At 52.5% G+C, this 19411-nt stretch overlaps 1 protein-coding gene across 1 annotated transcript in view; it reads right to left on the bottom strand.

Moving 5' to 3' along the window:
• The window catches only part of LOC119957846 (complement C1s subcomponent-like), a 76659-nt gene extending 57471 nt beyond the window's left edge, over positions 1-19188 (bottom strand). The window contains exons 1-3 of the mRNA XM_038785997.1: positions 19116-19188; positions 2591-2807; positions 980-1157 (exon numbers count right to left, since the gene is read on the bottom strand). Coding sequence (XP_038641925.1) covers positions 980-1157; positions 2591-2807; positions 19116-19120 — 400 coding nt within the window. The 5' untranslated portion in view covers positions 19121-19188. The remainder of the gene's footprint in view (positions 1-979; positions 1158-2590; positions 2808-19115) is intronic.
• Positions 19189-19411: the final 223 nt, after the last annotated feature.

Below are 19411 nucleotides of genomic sequence, written 5' to 3' on the forward strand. Positions count from 1 at the left end.
CCGTCCCTTCTCTCCCCCCTCCGTCCCTTCTCTCCCCCTCCCTCCCTCTCCCTCCCTTCTCTCCCCCACCCGCCCGCTCTCTCCCCCTTCGTCCCTCTCCTGCTCCCCTCCTTCCCATCTCTCTATCCTCTTCTCTCCCCCTCCATTCCTCCCTCTCTGACCCTCCCTCCCCTGCTTTTTTCTCATCTTCCTCTCTCTCCATCTCTCACTCCCCCTTCCCTCCTTCTCTTTCCCCCTCCCTCCTTCTCTTCCCCCTCCCTCCTTCTCTTCCCCCTCCCTCCTTCTCTTCCCCCTCCCTCCTTCTCTTCCCCCTCCCCTCCTTCTCTTTCCCCCCTCCCTCCTTCTCTTTCCCCCTCCCTCCTTCTCTTTCCCCCTCCCTCCTTCTCTTTCCCCCTCCCTCCTTCTCTTTCCCCCCTCTCTCCTTCTCTTTCCCCCTCCCTCCTTCTCTTCCCCCTCCCTCCTTCTCTTCCCCCTCCCTCCTTCTCTTCCCCCTCCCTCCTTCTCTTTCCCCCTCCCTCCTTCTCTTTCCCCCTCCCTCCTTCTCTTTCCCCCTCCCTCCTTCTCTTTCCCCCTCCCTCCTTCTCTTTCCCCCTCTCTCCTTCTCTTTCCCCCTCTCTCCTTCTCTTTCCTCCTCTCTCCACCTCCCTCAATATCCCCTTCCCTCACTCTCCCTTTCTGCCTCTTGCGCCCACCCACACTCTCTCTCCCCTCCCTCAACACCTCTCTTCCTCTCCCCCCTCCTTGTCTCCTTCCCCCTCTCTCGCCACCTCCCTCCCTCTCTTGCCACCTCCCTCCCTCTCTCACCCGCTCCCTCCCTCCCTCTCACCACCTCCCTCCCTCTCCCCCACATTCCTTCCCTCTCCCCCTCTTTTCCTCTTTCTCCCCCTCCCTCCCTCTCTTCCTCACTTTCTCTCCCCCTCCTTCCCTCCCTCTCCCTCCCCTCTCCCTCCCCTCTATACACATTCTGTGTAACTCTTACCAACTGCTGCGTAATATGCCGCAAATCCAGTGTAGCGTTCCTCGTTGGAGAAATTGGATACAAACGTCACCTTCATCCAGTTTCCAGTGGTGTAGTACTCAAGGGGGAATTGGAACTCCATCTCCACTCTGTCCTTGCTGCCACAGATTGGTGGATGAAGAGCTTTTTCACTAAAAACCTGGGAAATGAGAACAGGAAATGATTAGCATCTCTTCGAATGTGAGATCCTCAAAGAGACAGAAAGGGATAGAGGGAAGCAGGGATGGAAGGAGGGAATTTTATGGGAGACAGACTGACGGACACAGAGGGACATACGGATATGCAGTAGACAAACAGGCCATTCGGCCCTCTTCGTAATATTATTATCTTTCTATCCCTTCGTCCTTCATGTGCATATCCAGTTTCCCCCTGAAATACATCAGCACTCAATGAAAGGTCAGGAGATCCGACAAGGTGATTCAAATGGAGGTTTATTTTATTCATTGGACGTGAGCATCACTGGCTGGACCAGCATTTATTGCCCATCTCTAATTGCCTTTGAGGGGGCAATTAAGAGTCAACCACATTGCTGTGATTCTGGAGTCACATGTAGGCCAGACCAGGGAAGACGGCAGATTTCCTTCCCTAAAGGACATTACCGAACCAGACGGGTTTTTACAGCAATCGACAATGGTCATCGTGAGATTTTAAATCCAAGATATTTTAGTGAGTTTGAATTCCACCACCTGCCGTGGCGGGATTCGAATCCAGATGCCCAGAGCATTATCCAGGGTTTCTGGATTACTAGTCCAGCGACAATACCTCCACACCACCGCCTCTCCTTAATTACTTATCACCAACAGATCCCAACCGGGACTACAGATCATGCCAGTCACAATGTGGGCCATTTTTAAAGAGTGGATTCCATGGACCCCAGCTGATAGGGTCATCCCCGTGGGTCCCGTAAGGGTTATTTACATATTCCCTGTGGCAAAGACTTCCTCATCCTCACCACACTCTCCAGATAAGCAAATTGTCTTCTGAGCTCCTGATTGGATTCCTCGTTATTGTCTTCGACTCCTGTTTTGCTTCCCCCCCTCCCCCTTCACCCTTCCCCCTCACCCTCCATAAAAGGGGAAACACCCTCTCTGTGTCAACTCGATCAAAACCTTTCAAAATGTTAACTGTGACTCACTTCAGCATTAGTTTTCCTCTGTCTGAGAAGATAGACCATCAGCATCGCAAATAGTTTGTGCAACCTCTCAGGTGCCGTTACATCTTATAATAGATCAGTAGATAAACAGAGACAGGTGATAAACATATAAAGCCATGATAGAGAGTCAGTTGGATAGATAGAGAGAGAGTGAGAGACAGACCACTAGACAGACAGATAAAGGAGACAGATGATGGATAAACAGAGTGAGGTAGACGAGAGACAGAAATGGATAGAGAGATACTGAGAGAGATGTTTGAAATTAATGGACGTATAATGGATATACTGACATTTAGCAAGATTTAAGAATTCTAGCTGAGAAAAATAAGACACACAGGAAGCGACATTGCTGTTTGGAGGAGAGGCTCATCATTCAATCCACGAGGGCTGAAGCATTGTTTGCCACAGAAAAGGATTACCTGCACATGATCATAGGCACAATCTGGGGTTGGCTCAATGTCGATGTGGGTGAAGGACAGTCTGATGCCGTAGCCAGTGGCAACCTGGATCTCCCAGCTCTGCTGCACATCATTGGGGTAACGCTGGGGGTAATCGCGAGACGTGATCTGGCCTTGCAGCCCACACATCGAGATGATGCAGGAGGCCGAAGGCAGCAAGAGGAGAGAGAAAGTCAGCCTAAAGCAGCAAGAGAAACACATACACACAAACTGAATACACCAAGGAAAACAGGGCAGCGGACACAAATATTCCTCATTGTTCCAGATTAGTTATTCTTCCACTCCCTGCCCAATTCACACCCTTATCTACATAACCCCGAACAGGCGCCGGAATGTGGCGACTAGGGGCTTTTCACAGTAACTTCATTTGAAGCCTACTCGTGACAATAAGCAATTTTCATTTTCATAACCATCTGCAATGTCAGAGGGCCAGTACTGAAGGAGTGCTGCACTGTCAGGGGATCAGCACTGAGGGAGTGCCGCACTGTCAGAGGGTCAGTACTCAGGGAGTGCTGCACAGTCAGTGGGTCAGTACTGAGGGAGTGCTCCACTGTCAGAGGGTCAGTACTGAGGGAGTGCTGCACTGTCAGAGGGGCAGTACTGAGGGAGTCCTGCAGTCTCAGTGGGTCAGTACTGAGGCAGTGCTGCACTGTCAGAGGGTCAGTAATGAGGCAGCGCCGCTCTGACAGAGAGTCAGTACTCAGGGAGTGCTGCACAGTCAGTGGGTCAGTACTGAGGCAGTGCTGCACTGTCAGAGGGTCAGTACTGAGGGAGTGCTGCACTGTCAGAGGGGCAGTACTGAGGGAGTCCTGCAGTCTCAGTGGGTCAGTACTGAGGCAGTGCTGCACTGTCAGAAGGTCAGTAATGAGGCAGCGCCGCTCTGACAGAGAGTCAGTACTGAGGGAGTGCTGCACTGTCAGAGGGTCAGTACTGAGGGAGTGCTGCACAGTCAGTGGGTCAGTACTGAGGCAGTGCTGCACTGTCAGAGGGTCAGTAATGAGGCAGTGCCGCTCTGACAGAGGGTCAGTACTGAAGGACTGCTGCACTGTCACAGGGTCAGTACAGAGGCAGTGCTCCTCTCCCACGGGGGGGGGGTCAGTACTGAGTGTGTGCCGCACTGTCAGAGGTTTAGTACTGAGGGAGTGCTGCACTGTCAGTGGGTCAGTACTAAGTGAGTGCCGCACTGTCAGAGCATCAGTACTGACGGAGTATTGCACTGTCAAAGGATCAGTATTGAAGGAGTGCTGCACTGTCCCAGGATCAGTACTGAGGGAGTGCTGCACTTTCAGAGGGTCAGTACTGAGAGGATATTGCACTGTCAATGGATCAGTACTGACGGAGTGCCGCACTGTCAGAAGGTCAGTATTCAGGGAGTGCTGCACTGTCAGAGGGTCAGTACTGAGTGAGTGCTCCACTGTCACAGGGTCAGTATTGAGGGAGCGTGGCTCTGCCAGAGGGTTAGTACTGAGGGAGTGATGCACTGTCAGGGGCTCAGTACTGAGGGAGTGCCGCAGTGTCAGTGTCAGGGTCACAACTCTGACAGTGCACCACTCCCTCGATACTGACCCTCTGACAGTGCAGTACTCCCTCAGTACTGACCTTCTAACTGTGCACCACTCCATCAGTCCTGACCCTCTGACTGTGTTTCACTCCCTCAGTATTGACCCTCTGACAGTGCAGCACTCACTCAGTACTGACCCTCTGACAATGCAGCACTGTCTCAGTACTGACCCTCTGACAATGCAGCACTTGCTCAGTACTGACTCCCTGACAGGGCGGCACTCCCTCAGAACTGACCGTCAAACAGTGCAACATTCCCTCAATACTGATCCTTTGACAGTGTAATACTCCCTCAGTACTGACGTCTGACCGTGCAGCACTGCCTCAGTACGAACCCTCTGGCAGAGCCACGCTCCCTCAGTACTAACCTTCTGACAGTGCGGCACTCCGTCAGTACTGACCCTCTGGCAGTGCAATACTCTCTCAGTACTGAACCTCTGACAGTGCAGCAATGCCTGAGTAGTGACCCTCTGACAGTGCAGCAGTCCCTCCGTACTGACCCTCTGATAGTGCAGCACTCCCTCAGTACTGACCCTCTGACAGTGCGGCACTCCCTCAATACTGATCCTTTGACAGTGCATCACTCCCTGAATACTGATCATTTGACAGTGCGGCACTCACTTAGTACAGACCCTCTAATAGTGCAGCACTCCCTCAGTACTGACCCTCTGACAGAGCAGCACTCCCTCAATACTATACCTCTCACAGTGCGGCACTCACTCAGTAGTAACCCACTGACAGTGCAGCACTGCCTCAATACTGACCCTCTGACAGTGCAACACTCCCTCAGTACTAAACCTATGACAGTGCTGCACTCCCTCAGTACTGACCCTCAGACAAAACGGCACTCCCTCTGTTCTGACCCTCTGGCAGAGCCACGCTCCCTCAGTACTGACCCTCTGACAGTGCGGCGCTCCCTCAGTACTAACCTTCTGACAGTGCAGCACTCTCTCAATACTGATCCTTTGACAGCGCAATACTCTCTCAGTACTGAACCTCTGAAAGTGCAGCACTGCCTCAGTACTGACCCTCTGACAGTGCAGCACTCCCTCAGTTCTGACCCTCTGACAGTGCGGCACTCCCTCAGTACTGACCCTCTGACAGTGCGGGACTCCCTCAGTACTGACCCTCTGACGGTGCAGCACTCCCTCAGTACTGACCCTCTGACAGTGCAGCACTACCTGAGTAGTGACCCTCTGACAGTGCAGTAGTCCCTCCGTACTGACCCTCCGACAGTGCGGCGCTCCCTCAATACTGATCCTTTGACAGTGCAGTACTCCCTCAGTACTGATGATCTGACAGTGTGGCACTCACCTAGTACAGACCCACTGACAGTGCCGCACTGTCTCAGTATTAACCCTCTGACAATGCAGCACACCCTCAATACTAAACCTCTGACAGTGCGGCACTCCCTCAGTACTGCCCCTCCGACAGTGCAGCACTCCCTCAGTACTGACCCTCCGACAGTGCAGCACTCCCTCAGTACTGACCCTCTGACAGTGCAGCACTCCCTCAGTACTGACCCTCTGACAGTGCGGCACTCCCTCAGTACTGACCCTCTGACAATGCTGCCTCAATACTGACCCTGTGACAGGGCAGCACTCCCTCTGTACTGACCCTCTGACAGTGAAGCTTCAATACTTTTTTTTTTATAAATGTTTTTTATTGAGTTTTCATATTTTATACATGACAAATTACAAATTATTAGAGAGAGAGAAAAAAAAAGAAAACACAAAAATTTAACATGAATATTTACAGGTAAGCATCTTCATAACAACAATTGTGGCCGCCCCCTTTAGCCAGCATACATATTTTACATTCCCCAATATGGCCGAGGCACATGTTTATAGGCATTTATTTATAGTTTGGTTTTGGGCCTTGGCTTGCCATCAAACCCCCATAACGAGCCCGTAACCCCCCCCCCCCCCCGCCCTCCCCCCGGCTACCTTCCCCCGATTCCCGTCCATTTTCCCCTGGTTCTTGGCCACCCGACTATTCTTCCTCATGTACGTTGGCCACAAACAGGTCCCGGAACAGTTGCATGAATGGCTCCCACGTACTGTGGAAGCCGTCGTCCGACCCTCGGATGGCGAATTTGATTTTCTCCATTTGGAGAGATTCCGAGAGGTCGGACAGCCAGTCTGCAGCTCTGGGTGGTGCTGCTGACCGCCAGCCAAACAGGATTCTACGGCGGGCAATCAGGGAGGCAAAGGCAAGGGCGTCCGCCCTCCTCCCCAGGAATAGATCTGGCTGGTCTGAAACCCCGAAGACCGCCACTATCGGGCATGGCTCCACCCTCACCCCCACCACTTTGGACATAGCCTCGAAGAAGGCTGTCCAGTACTCCACAAGTCTGGGGCAAGACCAGAACATGTGGACGTGGTTGGCCGGGCCTCTTTGGCACCGCTCACATCTGTCCTCCACCTCCGGGAAGAACCTACTCATACGGTTTCTCGTTAAGTGGGCTCTATGTACCACTTTTAGTTGCGTCAGGCTGAGCCTTGCGCACGTGGAGGTGGAGTTGACCCTATGCAGTGCTTCGCTCCAGAATCCCCACCCTATCTCCATCCCCAGGTCGTCCTCCCATTTCCTTCTTGCTGCGTCCAGTACGGTGTCATCCCTATCTACCAGTCGGTCATACATGTCACTACAGTTCCCTTTCTCTAGGATACTTGCGTCCAGTAGGTCTTCCAGTAGTGTCTGTCGTGGCGGTTGTGGGTATGTCCTTGTCTCCTTTCGTAGGAAGTTTTTGAGCTGCAGGTACCGTAGCTCGTTCCCCCCAGCTAGCTGAAATTTCTCTGTCAGTTCGTCCAGTGTTGCGATCCTGTCGTCCGTGTATAGGTCCCTGACTGTCAGTGTCCCCCCGTCCTGCCTCCACCTTTTGAAGGTGGCGTCAGTCAGTGCTGGTTTGAACCTATGGTTGTTGCAGATGGGAGCCTTGTCCGACATTTTGTACAGGCCAAATTGCTGCCGCAGTTGGTTCCAGGATTGGAGGGTGGCTGTCACCACTGGGCTGGTGGAGTGTTTTTTGGGTGGGGATGGGAGTGCTGCCGTGGCGAGGGCCCGGAGGGAGGTTCCCATGCAGGAGGCCTCCTCCGCACGCACCCACTCGGCTTCTGGCTCCTGGATCCATCCCCTTACTCGCTTGGCTGTTGCCGCCCAGTGGTAGAATTGTAGATTCGGGAGGGCTAGCCCCCCCCCTGGATTTTGTTTTTTGTATGACCTTCTTTGGGATCCTAGCATTTTTACCCCCCCATATGAACGCCATGATATGTTTGTCCAGCGCTTTGAAAAAGGCCTTGGGGATGTAGATCGGAATGGATCTAAACAGGAAGAGGAACCTGGGCAGTACGTTCATTTTGATCGTCTGGACTCTTCCCGCGAGGGAGAGTGGGAGTGTGTTCCATCTTTGCAGGTCCTTTTTAACTTCCTCCGTCAGGCTGGTGAGGTTCCATTTGTGGATCCCTTTCCAGTCATTGGCTATTTGGATCCCCAGGTAGCGGAATTTATTTCGGGCTTGTTTGAACGGCAGCCCCTTTAGTGCTCCCCCCCCCCCCCTTACGGGTGTACTGGGAAGATCTCGCTTTTGCTCATGTTGAGTTTGTAGCCCGAGAAGGCTCCAAACTCTTTCAGGAGCGCGATGATTCCGTCCATGCTGCTTTGTGGGTCCGAGATATAGAGGAGAAGATCATCCGCATAGAGTGAGACTCTGTGCTCTCTGCCTCCCCTTCGGATCCCCCTCCAATTTTTTGCTGCCCTGAGCGCGATTGCTAGCGGTTCGATTGCTAGTGCGAACAGCAGCGGGGACAGTGGGCATCCTTGTCTGGTGCCCCTGTGCAGCTGGAAGTATTGAGAGTTGGTATTGTTGGTCCATACACTCGCCATGGGAGCGTTGTATAGGAGCTTTACCCAAGCGGTGAACCCTGTTCCAAGCCCGAACTGCTCCAGTACCTCTATGAGGTATTTCCATTCGACTCTGTCGAAGGCCTTTTCTGCGTCCAGGGAGACGATCACCTCTTGTGTTCTCTCCCCGGAGGGGGTTATTATCACGTTCAGCAGGCGCCTGATGTTCGAGGTGAGCTGTCTACCTTTGACGAAGCCCGTCTGGTCCTCTGTGACCACCTCAGGTACACAGTCTTCTAGCCTTTTGGCTAGGATTTTGGCCAGTATTTTGGCGTCTGCGTTCAGCAGAGATATGGGTCTGTATGACCCACATTCCGTTGGGTCTTTGTCTTTCTTAGGTATCAGCGAGATTGAGGCCTGTGCTAACGTGGGTGGCAGTGTGCCCCTAGCTAGCGAGTCTGTGAACATCTCCCGCAGGTGCGGGGCCAGCGCTGTCGCAAATTCTTTGTAGAAGTCCGCCGGGAATCCGTCCGGTCCCGGCGCCTTCCCCGTCTGCATGGAGCTAATGCTCTCCATGATCTCTCCCAGTGCTAGTGGTGCTTCCAGATCCCGTTTTCTGCCCTCTCCCACGACTGGTATGTCCAGTCCGTCAAGAAACCGGTTCATCCCAGCCTTCTCCGTTGGGGGCTCTGAGGTGTACAGCTCTTGGTAGAAGGCCTTGAAAGTTTCGTTAATCCTCTCTGGTTCTGTTTCCCACGTGCCTCTGGTACCTCTGATTTGCGCAATTTCTCTGCTGGCAGACTGCTTTCTCAGCTGGTGTGCCAAAAGGCGGCTGGCTTTGTCTCCGTGTTCGTACAGGGTCCCGCGCGCCTGGCGGAGTTGGTGCACTGCTTTCCTGGTGGAGAGCAGGTCAAAGTTCCTTTGTAGTTCTTTTCTCTCCGCCAGGAGCTCTACGGTCGGGGCCTCGGAGTATTTACGGTCTACCTCCAGTATGGAGTCGACCAGCTTCTGCCTAGCCACCCTTTCCACCCTATCTCTTTGCCCTTTGTAGGCAATGATTTCCCCTCTTAGTACGGCCTTAAGCGCTTCCCAGAACGTGGAGGATGAGACCTCCCCGTTTTGGTTGTTCTCCGTGTATTCCGCTATGGCCCGCGCTATCCTTTCGCTGAAGGCCTTGTCAGCTAGAAAGGCACCGTCCAGCCTCCATGTGGGGCGCTGGGCCCTTCCCGTCTCCAGCCGCACGTCCATGTAGTGTGGGGCGTGGTCTGATATCACAATTGCGGAGTATTCCACGTTGTCTATCCCTGGAAGCACCGTTTTCCCCACCACAAAGAAGTCAATTCTGGTATACACGTTGTGTACTGGGGAGAAGAAAGAGAATTCTTTCTCCCACGGGTGGGCGAATCTCCAGGGGTCCACTGCTCCCATCTGCTCCATATAGTGACTGAGTTCCCTTGCCATGTTTGAGGTTTTCCCCGTTCTGGGGTTTGATCTGTCCGTCTTTGGATCCTGTACACAGTTGAAGTCCCCCCCAATGATTAGTCGGTGCGTGGAGCTTCAATACTGACCCGGTGACAGTGCAGCACTCACTCAGTAGTACTGACCCTCTGACAGTGCAGCACTGCCTCAGTACTGACCCACTGACAGTGCGGCACCCCCTCAGTACTGACCCTCTGACAGTGCGGCACTCCCTCAGTACTGACCCTCTGACAGTGCGGCACTCCTTCAGTACTGACCCTCTGACAGTGCAGCACTCCCTCAGTACTGACCCTCTGACAGTGCAGCACTCCCTCAGTACTGACCCTCTGACAGTGCGGCACTCCCTCAGTACTGACCCTCTGACAGTGCAACACTCCCTCAGTACTGACCCTCTGACAGTGCAACACTCCCTCAGTACTAACCCTCTGACAGTGCGGCACTCCCTCAGTACTGACCCTCTGACAGTGCGGCACTCCCTCAGTACTGACCCTCTGACAGTGGAGCTTCAATACTGACCCGGTGACAGTGCAGCACTCCCTCAGTACTGACCCTCTGACAGTATGGCACTCCCTCAGTACTGACCCTCTGACAGTGCGGCACTCCCTCAGTACTGACCCTCTGACAGTGCGGCGCTCCCTCAGTACTGACCCACTGACAGTGCGGCACTCCCTCAGTACTGACCCTCTGACAGTGCGGCACTCCCTCAGTACTGACCCTCTGACAGTGCGGCACTCCTTCAGTACTGACCCTCTGACAGTGCAGCACTCCCTCAGTACTGACCCTCTGACAGTGCAGCACTCCCTCAGTACTGACCCTCTGACAGTGCAGCACTCCCTCAGTACTGACCCTCTGACAGTGCGGCACACCCTCAGTACTGACCCTCTGACAGTGCGGCACTCCCTCAGTACTGACCCTCTGACAGTGCAGCACTCCCTCAGTACTGACCCTCTGACAGTGCGGCACTCCCTCAGTACTGACCCTCTGACAGTGGAGCTTCAATACTGACCCGGTGACAGTGCAGCACTCACTCAGTAGTACTGACCCTCTGAGAGTGCACCACTCCCTCGATACTGACCCTCTGACAGTGCAGCAGTCCTTCAGTACTGACCTTCTAACAGTGCACCATTCCATCAGTCCTGACCCTCTGACTGTGTGGCACTCCCTCAGTACTGACGCTCTGACAGTGCAGCACTCCCTCGGTATTGACCCTCTGACAGTGCAGCACTCACTCAGTACTGACCCTCAGACAGTGCAGCATTCCCTCAGTTATGGCCCTCTGACAGTCCAGCACTCCCTCAATACTGACTCTCTGACAGTGTAGCACTCCATTAGTACGCCCCTCTGACAGTGCAGCACTCCTTCAGTACTGACCTTCTGACAGTGCGGCACTCCCTCAATAGTGACCCTCTGACAGTGCAGCACTGTAACAGTACTGACCCTCTGACAGGGCAGCAATTGCTCAATCCTGACCCCTTGGCAGTGCGGCACTCTCTCAATACTGATCGTTTGACAGTGTAATACTCCCTCAGCACTGGTGCTCTGACCGTGCAGAGGGTCAGTACTCAGTGAGTGCTGCACTGCCATAGGGTCAGTATTTAGGCTGCACTGTCAGACGGTCAGTACTGAGGGAGTGCTGCACTGTCAGAGGATCAGTTCTGATGGAGTGCCGCACTGTCAGAGTGTCAGTACTGAGGGAGTACCCAACTGTCAGAGGGTCATTACTGAGGGAGTGCAGCAGTGTCAGAAGGTCAGTACTGAAGGAGTGCTGCACTGTCAGAGGGTCAGTACTGAGGGAGTGCAGCACTGTCAGAGTGTCAGTACTGAGGGAGTGCAGCACTGTCAGAGGGTCAGTACTGAGGGAGTGCGCCACTGTTCGAGGGTCAGTATTGAGGGAGTGCTGCACTGTCAGAGGATCAGTACTGAGTGACTGCTGCACTGTCACAGGGTCGGTATTGAGGTTGCACTGTCAGAGGGTCAATACCGAGGGAGTGCTGCACTGTCAGAGGGTCAGTACTGAGGGAGTGGCGCACTGTCAGAGGGTCAGTACTGAGGGAGTGCTGCACGGTCAGAGGGTCAGTACTGCGGGAGAGCTGCACTGTCAGAGGCTCAGTACTGAGGGAACGCTGCACTGTCAGAGGGTCAGTACTGATGTGAGTGCCGCACTGTCAGAGGGTCAGTACTGAGGGAGTGCTGCAGTGTCACAGGGCCAGTACTGAGGGAGCGCCACACTGTCAGTGGGTCAGTACTGAGGGAGTGCTGCATTGTCAGAGGGTCAGTACTGAGGGAGTGCCACACTGTCAGAGGGCCAGTACTGAGGGAGCGCCACACTGTCAGAGGGCCAGTACTGAGGGAGCGCCACACTGTCAGTGGGTCAGTACTGAGGGAGTGCTGCACTGTCAGAGGGTCAGTACTGAGCGACGCCGCTCTGTCACAGGGTAAGAACTGAGGGAGTGCTACAGTCTCAGAGGGTCAGTACTGAGACAGTGCTTCACTGTCAGAGGGTCAGTACTGAGGAAGAGCCGCTCTGTCAGAGGGTCAGTACTGAGGGAATGCTGCACTGTCAGGGGGTCAGTACTGAGTGAGTGCTGCACTGTCAGAGGGTCAGTGCTGAGAGAGTTCTTAACTGTCAGAGGTTCAGTACTGACGGAGTGCCGCACTGTCAGAGGGGCAGTACTGAGGGAGTGCTGCACTGTCAGAGACTCAGTACTGAGGGAGTGCCGCACTGTCAGAGCGCTTGTACTGAGTGAGTGCCGCACTGTCAGAGCATCAGGACTGAGGGTGCATTGCACTGTCAAAGGGTCGGAACTGAGGGAGTGCTGCACTGTCAGAGGGTCAGTACTGAGTGAGTGCCGCACTGTCAGAGCATCAGTACTGAGGGTGCATTGCACTGTCAAAGGGTCAGTACTGAGTGAGTGCTGCACTGTCAGAGGGTCAGTACTGAGGGATTGCTGCACTGTCAGAGGGTCCGTACCGAGGGAGTGCTGCACTGTTCGAGGGTCAGTATTGAGAGAGTGCTGCACTGTCAAAGGATCAGTACTGAGTGAGTGCTACACTGTCACAGGGTCAGTATTGATGTTGCACTGTTAGAGGGTCAATACTGAGGGAGTGCTGATCTGTCAGAGGGTCAGTACTGAGGGAGCGTGGCTCTTCCAGAGGGTCAATACTGACGCAGTGCTTCACGGTCAGGGGATCAGTACTGCGGGACAGCTGCACTGTCAGAGGGTCAATGCTGAGGGAGCGCTGCACTGTCAGAGAGTCAGTACTGATGTGAGTGTCGCACTGTCAGGGGGCCAGTACTGAGGGAGTTCGACACTGTCAGTGGGTCAGTACCGTGAGACTGCTGCACTGTCAATGGGTCAGTATTGAGTGAGTGCTGCACTGTCAGAGGTTCAGTAGTGACGGAGTGCCGCACTATCAGAGGGTCAGTACTGAGGGAGTGCTGCACTGTCAGAGGGTCAGTACTGAGGGAGTGCTGCACAGTCAGACGGTCAGTACTGAGTGAGTGCCGCACTGTCAGAGCATCAGTACAGAGGGTGTATTGCACTGTCAAAGGGTCGGAACTGAGGGTGTGCTGCACTGTCAGATGGTCAGTACTGAGGGTGTGCTGCATTCTCAGAGGGTCAGTAAAGAGGGAGTGCCGCACTGCCAGATGGTCAGTACTGAGCGAGCGCCATTCCGTCAGAGGGTCAGTACTGAGTGAGTGCTGCACTGTCAGAGGGTCAGTACTGACGAGTGCCGCACTGTCAGAGGGTCAGTACTGAGGGAGTGCAGCACTGTCAGAGGGTCAGTACTGAGGGAGTGCTGCACTATCAGAGGGTCAGTACTGAGGGAGAGCTGCACTGTCAGAGGTTCAGTACTGAGGGAGAGCTGCACTGTCAGAGGTTCGGTACTGAGAGAGTGCCACACTGTCAGATGATCAGTACTGACGGAGCGCTGCATTGTCAGAGGGTCAGTACTGAGGGAGTGCGGCACTGCCAGAGGATCAGAACTGGGTTTGTGCCGCACTGTCAGAGGGGCAGTACTGAGGGTGCTGTGCTGTCAGAGGGCCAGGACTGAGGGAGTGCTGCACTGTAAGAGGGTCTGTACTGAGGGAGTGCTGCACTGTCAGAGAGTCAGTGCTGAGGGAATGCTGCACTCTCAGAGTGTCAGTACAGAGGGAGTGCTGCACTGTCAGAGGGTCAGTACTGAGGGATTGCTGCACTGTCAGAGGGTCCGTACCGAGGGAGTGCTGCACTGTTCGAGGGTCAGTATTGGGAGAGTGCTGCACTGTCAAAGGATCAGTACTGAGTGAGTGCTACACTGTCACAGGGTCAGTATTGATGTTGCACTGTTAGAGGGTCAATACTGAGGGAGTGCTGATCTGTCAGAGGTTCAGTACTGAGGGAGCGTGGCTCTTCCAGAGGGTCAATACTGATGCAGTGCTTCACGGTCAGGCGTTCAGTACTGCGGGACAGCTGCACTGTCAGAGGGTCAATGCTGAGGGAGCGCTGCACTGTCAGAGAGTCAGTACTGATGTGAGTCTCGCACTGTCAGGGGGCCAGTACTGAGGGAGTTCGACACTGTCAGTGGGTCAGTACCGTGAGACTGCTGCACTGTCAATGGGTCAGTATTGAGTGAGTGCTGCACTGTCAGAGGTTCAGTACTGACGGAGTGCCACACTGTCAGAGGGTCAGTACTGAGGGAGTGCTGCACTGTCAGAGGGTCAGTACTGAGGGAGTGCTGCACAGTCAGACGGTCAGTACTGAGTGAGTGCCGCACTGTCAGAGCATCAGTACTGAGGGTGTATTGCACTGTCAAAGGGTCGGAACTGAGGGCGTGCTGCACTGTCAGAGGGTCAGTACTGAGTGTGTGCTGCATTCTCAGAGGGTCAGTAAAGAGGGAGTGCCGCACTGCCAGATGGTCAGTACTGAGCGAGCGCCATTCCGTCAGAGGGTCAGTACTGACGAGTGCCGCACTGTCAGAGGGTCAGTACTGAGGGAGTGCAGCACTGTTTGAGGGTCAGTACTGAGGGAGTTCTGAACTGTCAGAGGTTTAGTACTGAGGGAGTGCCGCACTGTCAGAGGGTCAGTACTGAGGGAGTGCTGCACTGTCAGAGGGTCAGTACTGCGGGAGTGCTGCACTGTCAGAGGGTCAGTACTGAGGGAGAGCTGCACTGTAAGAGGTTCGGTACTGAGAGAGTGCCACACTGTCAGAGGATCAGTACTGACGGAGCGCTGCATTGTCAGAGGGTCAGTACTGAGGGAGTGCGGCACTGCCAGAGGATCAGTACTGAGTTTGTGCTGCACTGTCAGAGGGGCAGTACTGAGGGTGCTGTGCTGTCAGAGGGCCAGGACTGAGGGAGTGCTGCACTGTCAGAGGGTCTGTACTGAGGGAGTGCTGCACTGTCAGAGGGTCTGTACTGAGGGAGTGCTGCACTGTCAGAGAGTCAGTGCTGAGGGAATGCTGCACTCTCAGAGTGTCAGTACAGAGGGAGTGCTGCACTGTCAGAGGGTCAGTATTCTCACCGCCCTCTGAGTAAAAATTCCTTTTCTCAAATGCCGTCGGAATCTCCAGCCTCTCAACCTGAAACGGTGTCTCCTGTGATTGAGCCCTCAACCAAGTGGAATAGCTGCTTCCTGTTTCCCCTGTCCAATTCCCTAATAATCTTATACACCTCGATCATATCCCCCCTCGGCCTTTTCTGCTCGAAAGAAAACAGTCTCAGTTGATCCAGTTTCTCCTTATCGCTCAGATGCTCCATCCCAGGCGGAATCCTGTTGAATTTCCTCTGCACCCTCTCCAGTGTAACTGCACAGTGGCCGAACCAATGTTCTGTACAACTCCAACATAACCTCCTTGCTCTTGTAATCTTTGTCACGACTGATAAAGGCAAGTGTCAAATCTGCCTTCTTAACTATCCTATTCATCTGCTCTGCCGCCTTCAGAGATCTGTGAACAAGTGCCCCAAGATCCATCTGTTCCTCTGAGCTTCCTAGTGTCCTGCCATTCATTACATACTCCCCTATCCTGTTTATTCTTCAAAAGTGCATCACCTCGCACTTATCAGGGCTGAATATCATCTGCCACTGCTCTGCCCAGCTGATCAGCCCATCTGCGAACAATGGGCTGTTTGAACAACTTCAAACAACCGTGCAACCTCAAACAAACATTGTTTGCAGCAAACTACCCAGCCTTCAGAACAGCGACCTCGACACTACGCAACCCTGCCATGGCAATCTCTGCAAGACATGCCAGATCATCGACATGGATACCACCATTACACGTGAGAACACCACCCACCAGGTACGCAGTACATACTCGTCCGACACGGCCAACGTTGTCTACCTCATACGCTGCAGGAAAGGATGTCCCGAAGCGTGGTACATTGGCGAGACCATGCAGACGCTGCGACAACGAATGAACGGGCATCGCATGTCAATCACCAGGCAGGAATGTTCCCTTCCAGTTGGGGAACACTTCAGAAACTTGAACCAAACTGTGTTGTGATCGCTATCACTAAAATGCTCCCCCGCTGTCACATTGAACATTCAGCAGTCAAGGGCATTCAGCCCCAGGTCTCTGGATAAGCGTTCTCCAAGGTGGTTTCTGCTTGAAATGGGGAGAGTACAGGTTCAACATTTTACCAGGAGGTGGAAATGTAGGAACAATAACTTCAGGGAACCCTGGATGTTGATGACAATCCAGGCAATTCTACATTGTTGCGCAATTCCTCTCGGGTTGCATGTGGACTTGCTAAAAGCCTTATCGGGCTTTTAGCAAGTCCAACTGCAACCCGAGAGGAATTGCGCGACAATGCAGCATTGCCAAGCAGAAACCTATAGCCAAGTTCCGCACACATTAGTGCGGCCTCAACCGTGACCTGGGATTCATGTCGCATTACATTCACCCCTACCATCTGGCCTGGGCTTGCGACATCCTACAAACTGTCCTGGCTTGAGACAATTCACACCTCTTTAACCCCTATCTCTGGATCTGTAAAGACTTGATTACCTGCAAATGCTCGCATTCTAAGCATTGTCTGGCATCTTTGAATTTGTGTATACATATGTTTCTGGAACATACCTCATCATTCACCTGAGGAAGGAGCAGAGCTCCGAAAGCTAGTGTTTAAAACAAACCTATTGGACTTTAACCTGGTGTTGTAAGACTGTGCTTTGTACTCAGATTGCCCCCTTGATCTCTAATGGGTCCTAGTTAACCTCGTTTCCATGGTTTACACTTCCCCTTAATGCATTTATAGACTATTTTAGAGATCTCCCTAATCTTATTCACAAGTTCTTTCTTGTGCCCCCTTTTTGCTCGTCTAATTGCTTTCTTAAGTTTCCTCGTGCATTTCACATGTTCTTCTCGGGTTGCAGTTGGACTTGCTAAAAGCCTTTCTCATCCTCCTTATCCAGTCCTGGATTGTCCTCAACATCCAGGGTTCCCTGAAGTTATTGTTCCTACATTTCCACCTCCTGGGAACATGTTGGGCCTGTACTCACCCCATTTCATGTTGGAGTGTCCCCCACTGCTCCGCCGTAGATTTTCCCACAAGAACCTGTACCAAGCCAGATTTTGCCAGATTTGGCCTTATTTCAGTCAAATCTACCTTGCACTAACCCAAAACCATTTTGCGCAGGTTATCTTTTTCCTTGTCCATCACAAACTTGAACCAAACTGTGTTGTGATCGCTATCACTAAAATGCTCCCCCGCTGTCACATTGAACACTTGTCAGCTTCGTTCTGCAGAACCAGATCCAGCACTGCTCCATCTCTTGTTGGGCGTTCTACGTCTTGATACAAAAAACCTCCCTGAATATATTTCAAGAAATGCGCCTCTTCTAACCCCTTTACACTATGACTATCCAAATTCATGTTGGGGAAGTTCAAATCCCCGAGTCTAATTACTCGATTCTTATTCTTACACACATCAGTGAATTGTCTACAAAGCTTCTCCCCTATATGCCACTGACTCTTTTAGGGTCTATTATACACTCCCAGCAATATGGCTGCCCCCTTTGTATTCCTAAATTCTACCCATAAAACCTCATTTGAAAACCTTTCCAAGATATCATCTCTCCTCGTTGCAGTAATTGATTCCTTAATTAATAGTGCAACACCACCTCCCTTTTCAAACCCTCCTCTATCTCACCTAAAGATCCTCTACCTCATAATGTTAAATTGCCAATCCTGCCCTTCCCTTCACCATGTCTCTGTGATGGGAACAATGTCACAGTTATATGTGTCAATCCACGCCCTTAACTCATCAGTCTTACCTATTACACTCCCAGCATTAAAGTAAAGACCATCCAGCCTAGTCTTACTCTCTTGACATTCAACATAGCTGAATGCACTCTGTCTTGCTTCCTTTATTATAGTATGACGTGTCTCTATTTTATTAATGCTCTGTGTTCCCTCCCCCTACCAAACTAATTGAAACACCTCCCAACAGCACTAGCAAACCTACCTGCAAGGATGTTGGTTCCAATGTGGTTAGGGCACAGACCATACCTCTTGTAGAGGTCCCACCTTTCCCAGAAATGGTCCAAGTGACCCAAGAATCTAAACCCCTCCCTCCTGCACCAACTCTTGACCCATGCCTTCAAAGAACAAAGAAAACTAGAGCACAGGAACATGCCCTTCGGCCCTCCAAGCCTGTGCTGATAATCCAACCGTCTAACCTGAAACCTTCTACACCCGGGGTCCATATCCCCCTATTCCCATCTTATTCATGTATTTGTCAAGCCCCCTCTCCAATGCCACTATCGTCCCTGAATCCACCACCTCCTCCGGCAGCGGGTTCCAGGCACCCACTGCCCTCTGCGAAAAAAACTTCCCTCGCACATCTCCTCTAAACTTTGCCCCTCGCACCTTAAACTTAATTCCCCGGGTTCCCCCTCGACCTCGATCGTTCCAGTGAGAACAAACCGAGTTTTTCCAACCTCTCCTCGTAGTTAATACCCTCCATACCAGGCAACATCCTGGTATTCACCCATCGTATTTTTATATTTCTACACTCGCTAGCATGTGGCACAGGGAGTAATCCAGAGATTATAACCTCAGAGGTCCTGATTTCTAATCTACTGCCTCGTCCCCTGAAATCTTAATGCAAGGCCTCAACCAATATCGTTGGTGCATCATGAACTCTGATCTTTCACCCTCAGCCTTTAGGATGCCCTGCATGGGTCACATTAGAGGAGTTACTGACCATCGGACTTGGGAGCTTTTGAAGGAAATATTAAACCGGGGCCTGCCTGCTCCTCAACCAGACACTAAAGGTCCCTTTCGGTCCTCCAAACTTGTACCGGTCATTATACCACCCTTAATCAAAACCCTCAGCACTTCCTTGTGCCGTATCCCTTTATAACCATCCTATCCATATATTTGTCATGATGCCTTTTGAACGCTGTTAATGTATCTGCTTCCACAACTTCCCCTGGCAACACGTTCCAGTCACTCACCACTCTCTGCGTAAAAAACCTGCCTCGTATACCTCCTCTAAACTTTGCCCACGGACCTCAAACCTATGAGGTGTGCCAGAATTCCAAACCTTTTTATCCTTTCAGCCTTAGACTCTCTCCCTCACTTCCCTTCCGTTTCTTTTTCTATCTTTCTCACTCACCACATTTCCACTGGCTTTTCACAACCCTCAGAAGAACGGGAGTCTCGGCATGTCGCTTCCTACCAGTCAAACATGAACTGGTTTGATTTCATAGGTTCAACACTCTGACTCTTGGTCCCTGGGATCTAAGGTTGTTTGGCACCCGCCCCAGAAATACACAAATTGCCAGTCATTGAGCCAAAGCACACTAGTCCAGCCCAACTCTGAAAGACTGTACAGATCCCGTGTATTCTCATTGAAACCTTGTCCGTCAGACCAAGTTTGTGGCAGGGGTAATTTAATCACAGCTTTGTACA

The sequence above is a fragment of the Scyliorhinus canicula genome, chromosome 27 (genome assembly GCF_902713615.1).
Source record: "Scyliorhinus canicula chromosome 27, sScyCan1.1, whole genome shotgun sequence".
NCBI lineage: Eukaryota > Metazoa > Chordata > Chondrichthyes > Carcharhiniformes > Scyliorhinidae > Scyliorhinus > Scyliorhinus canicula.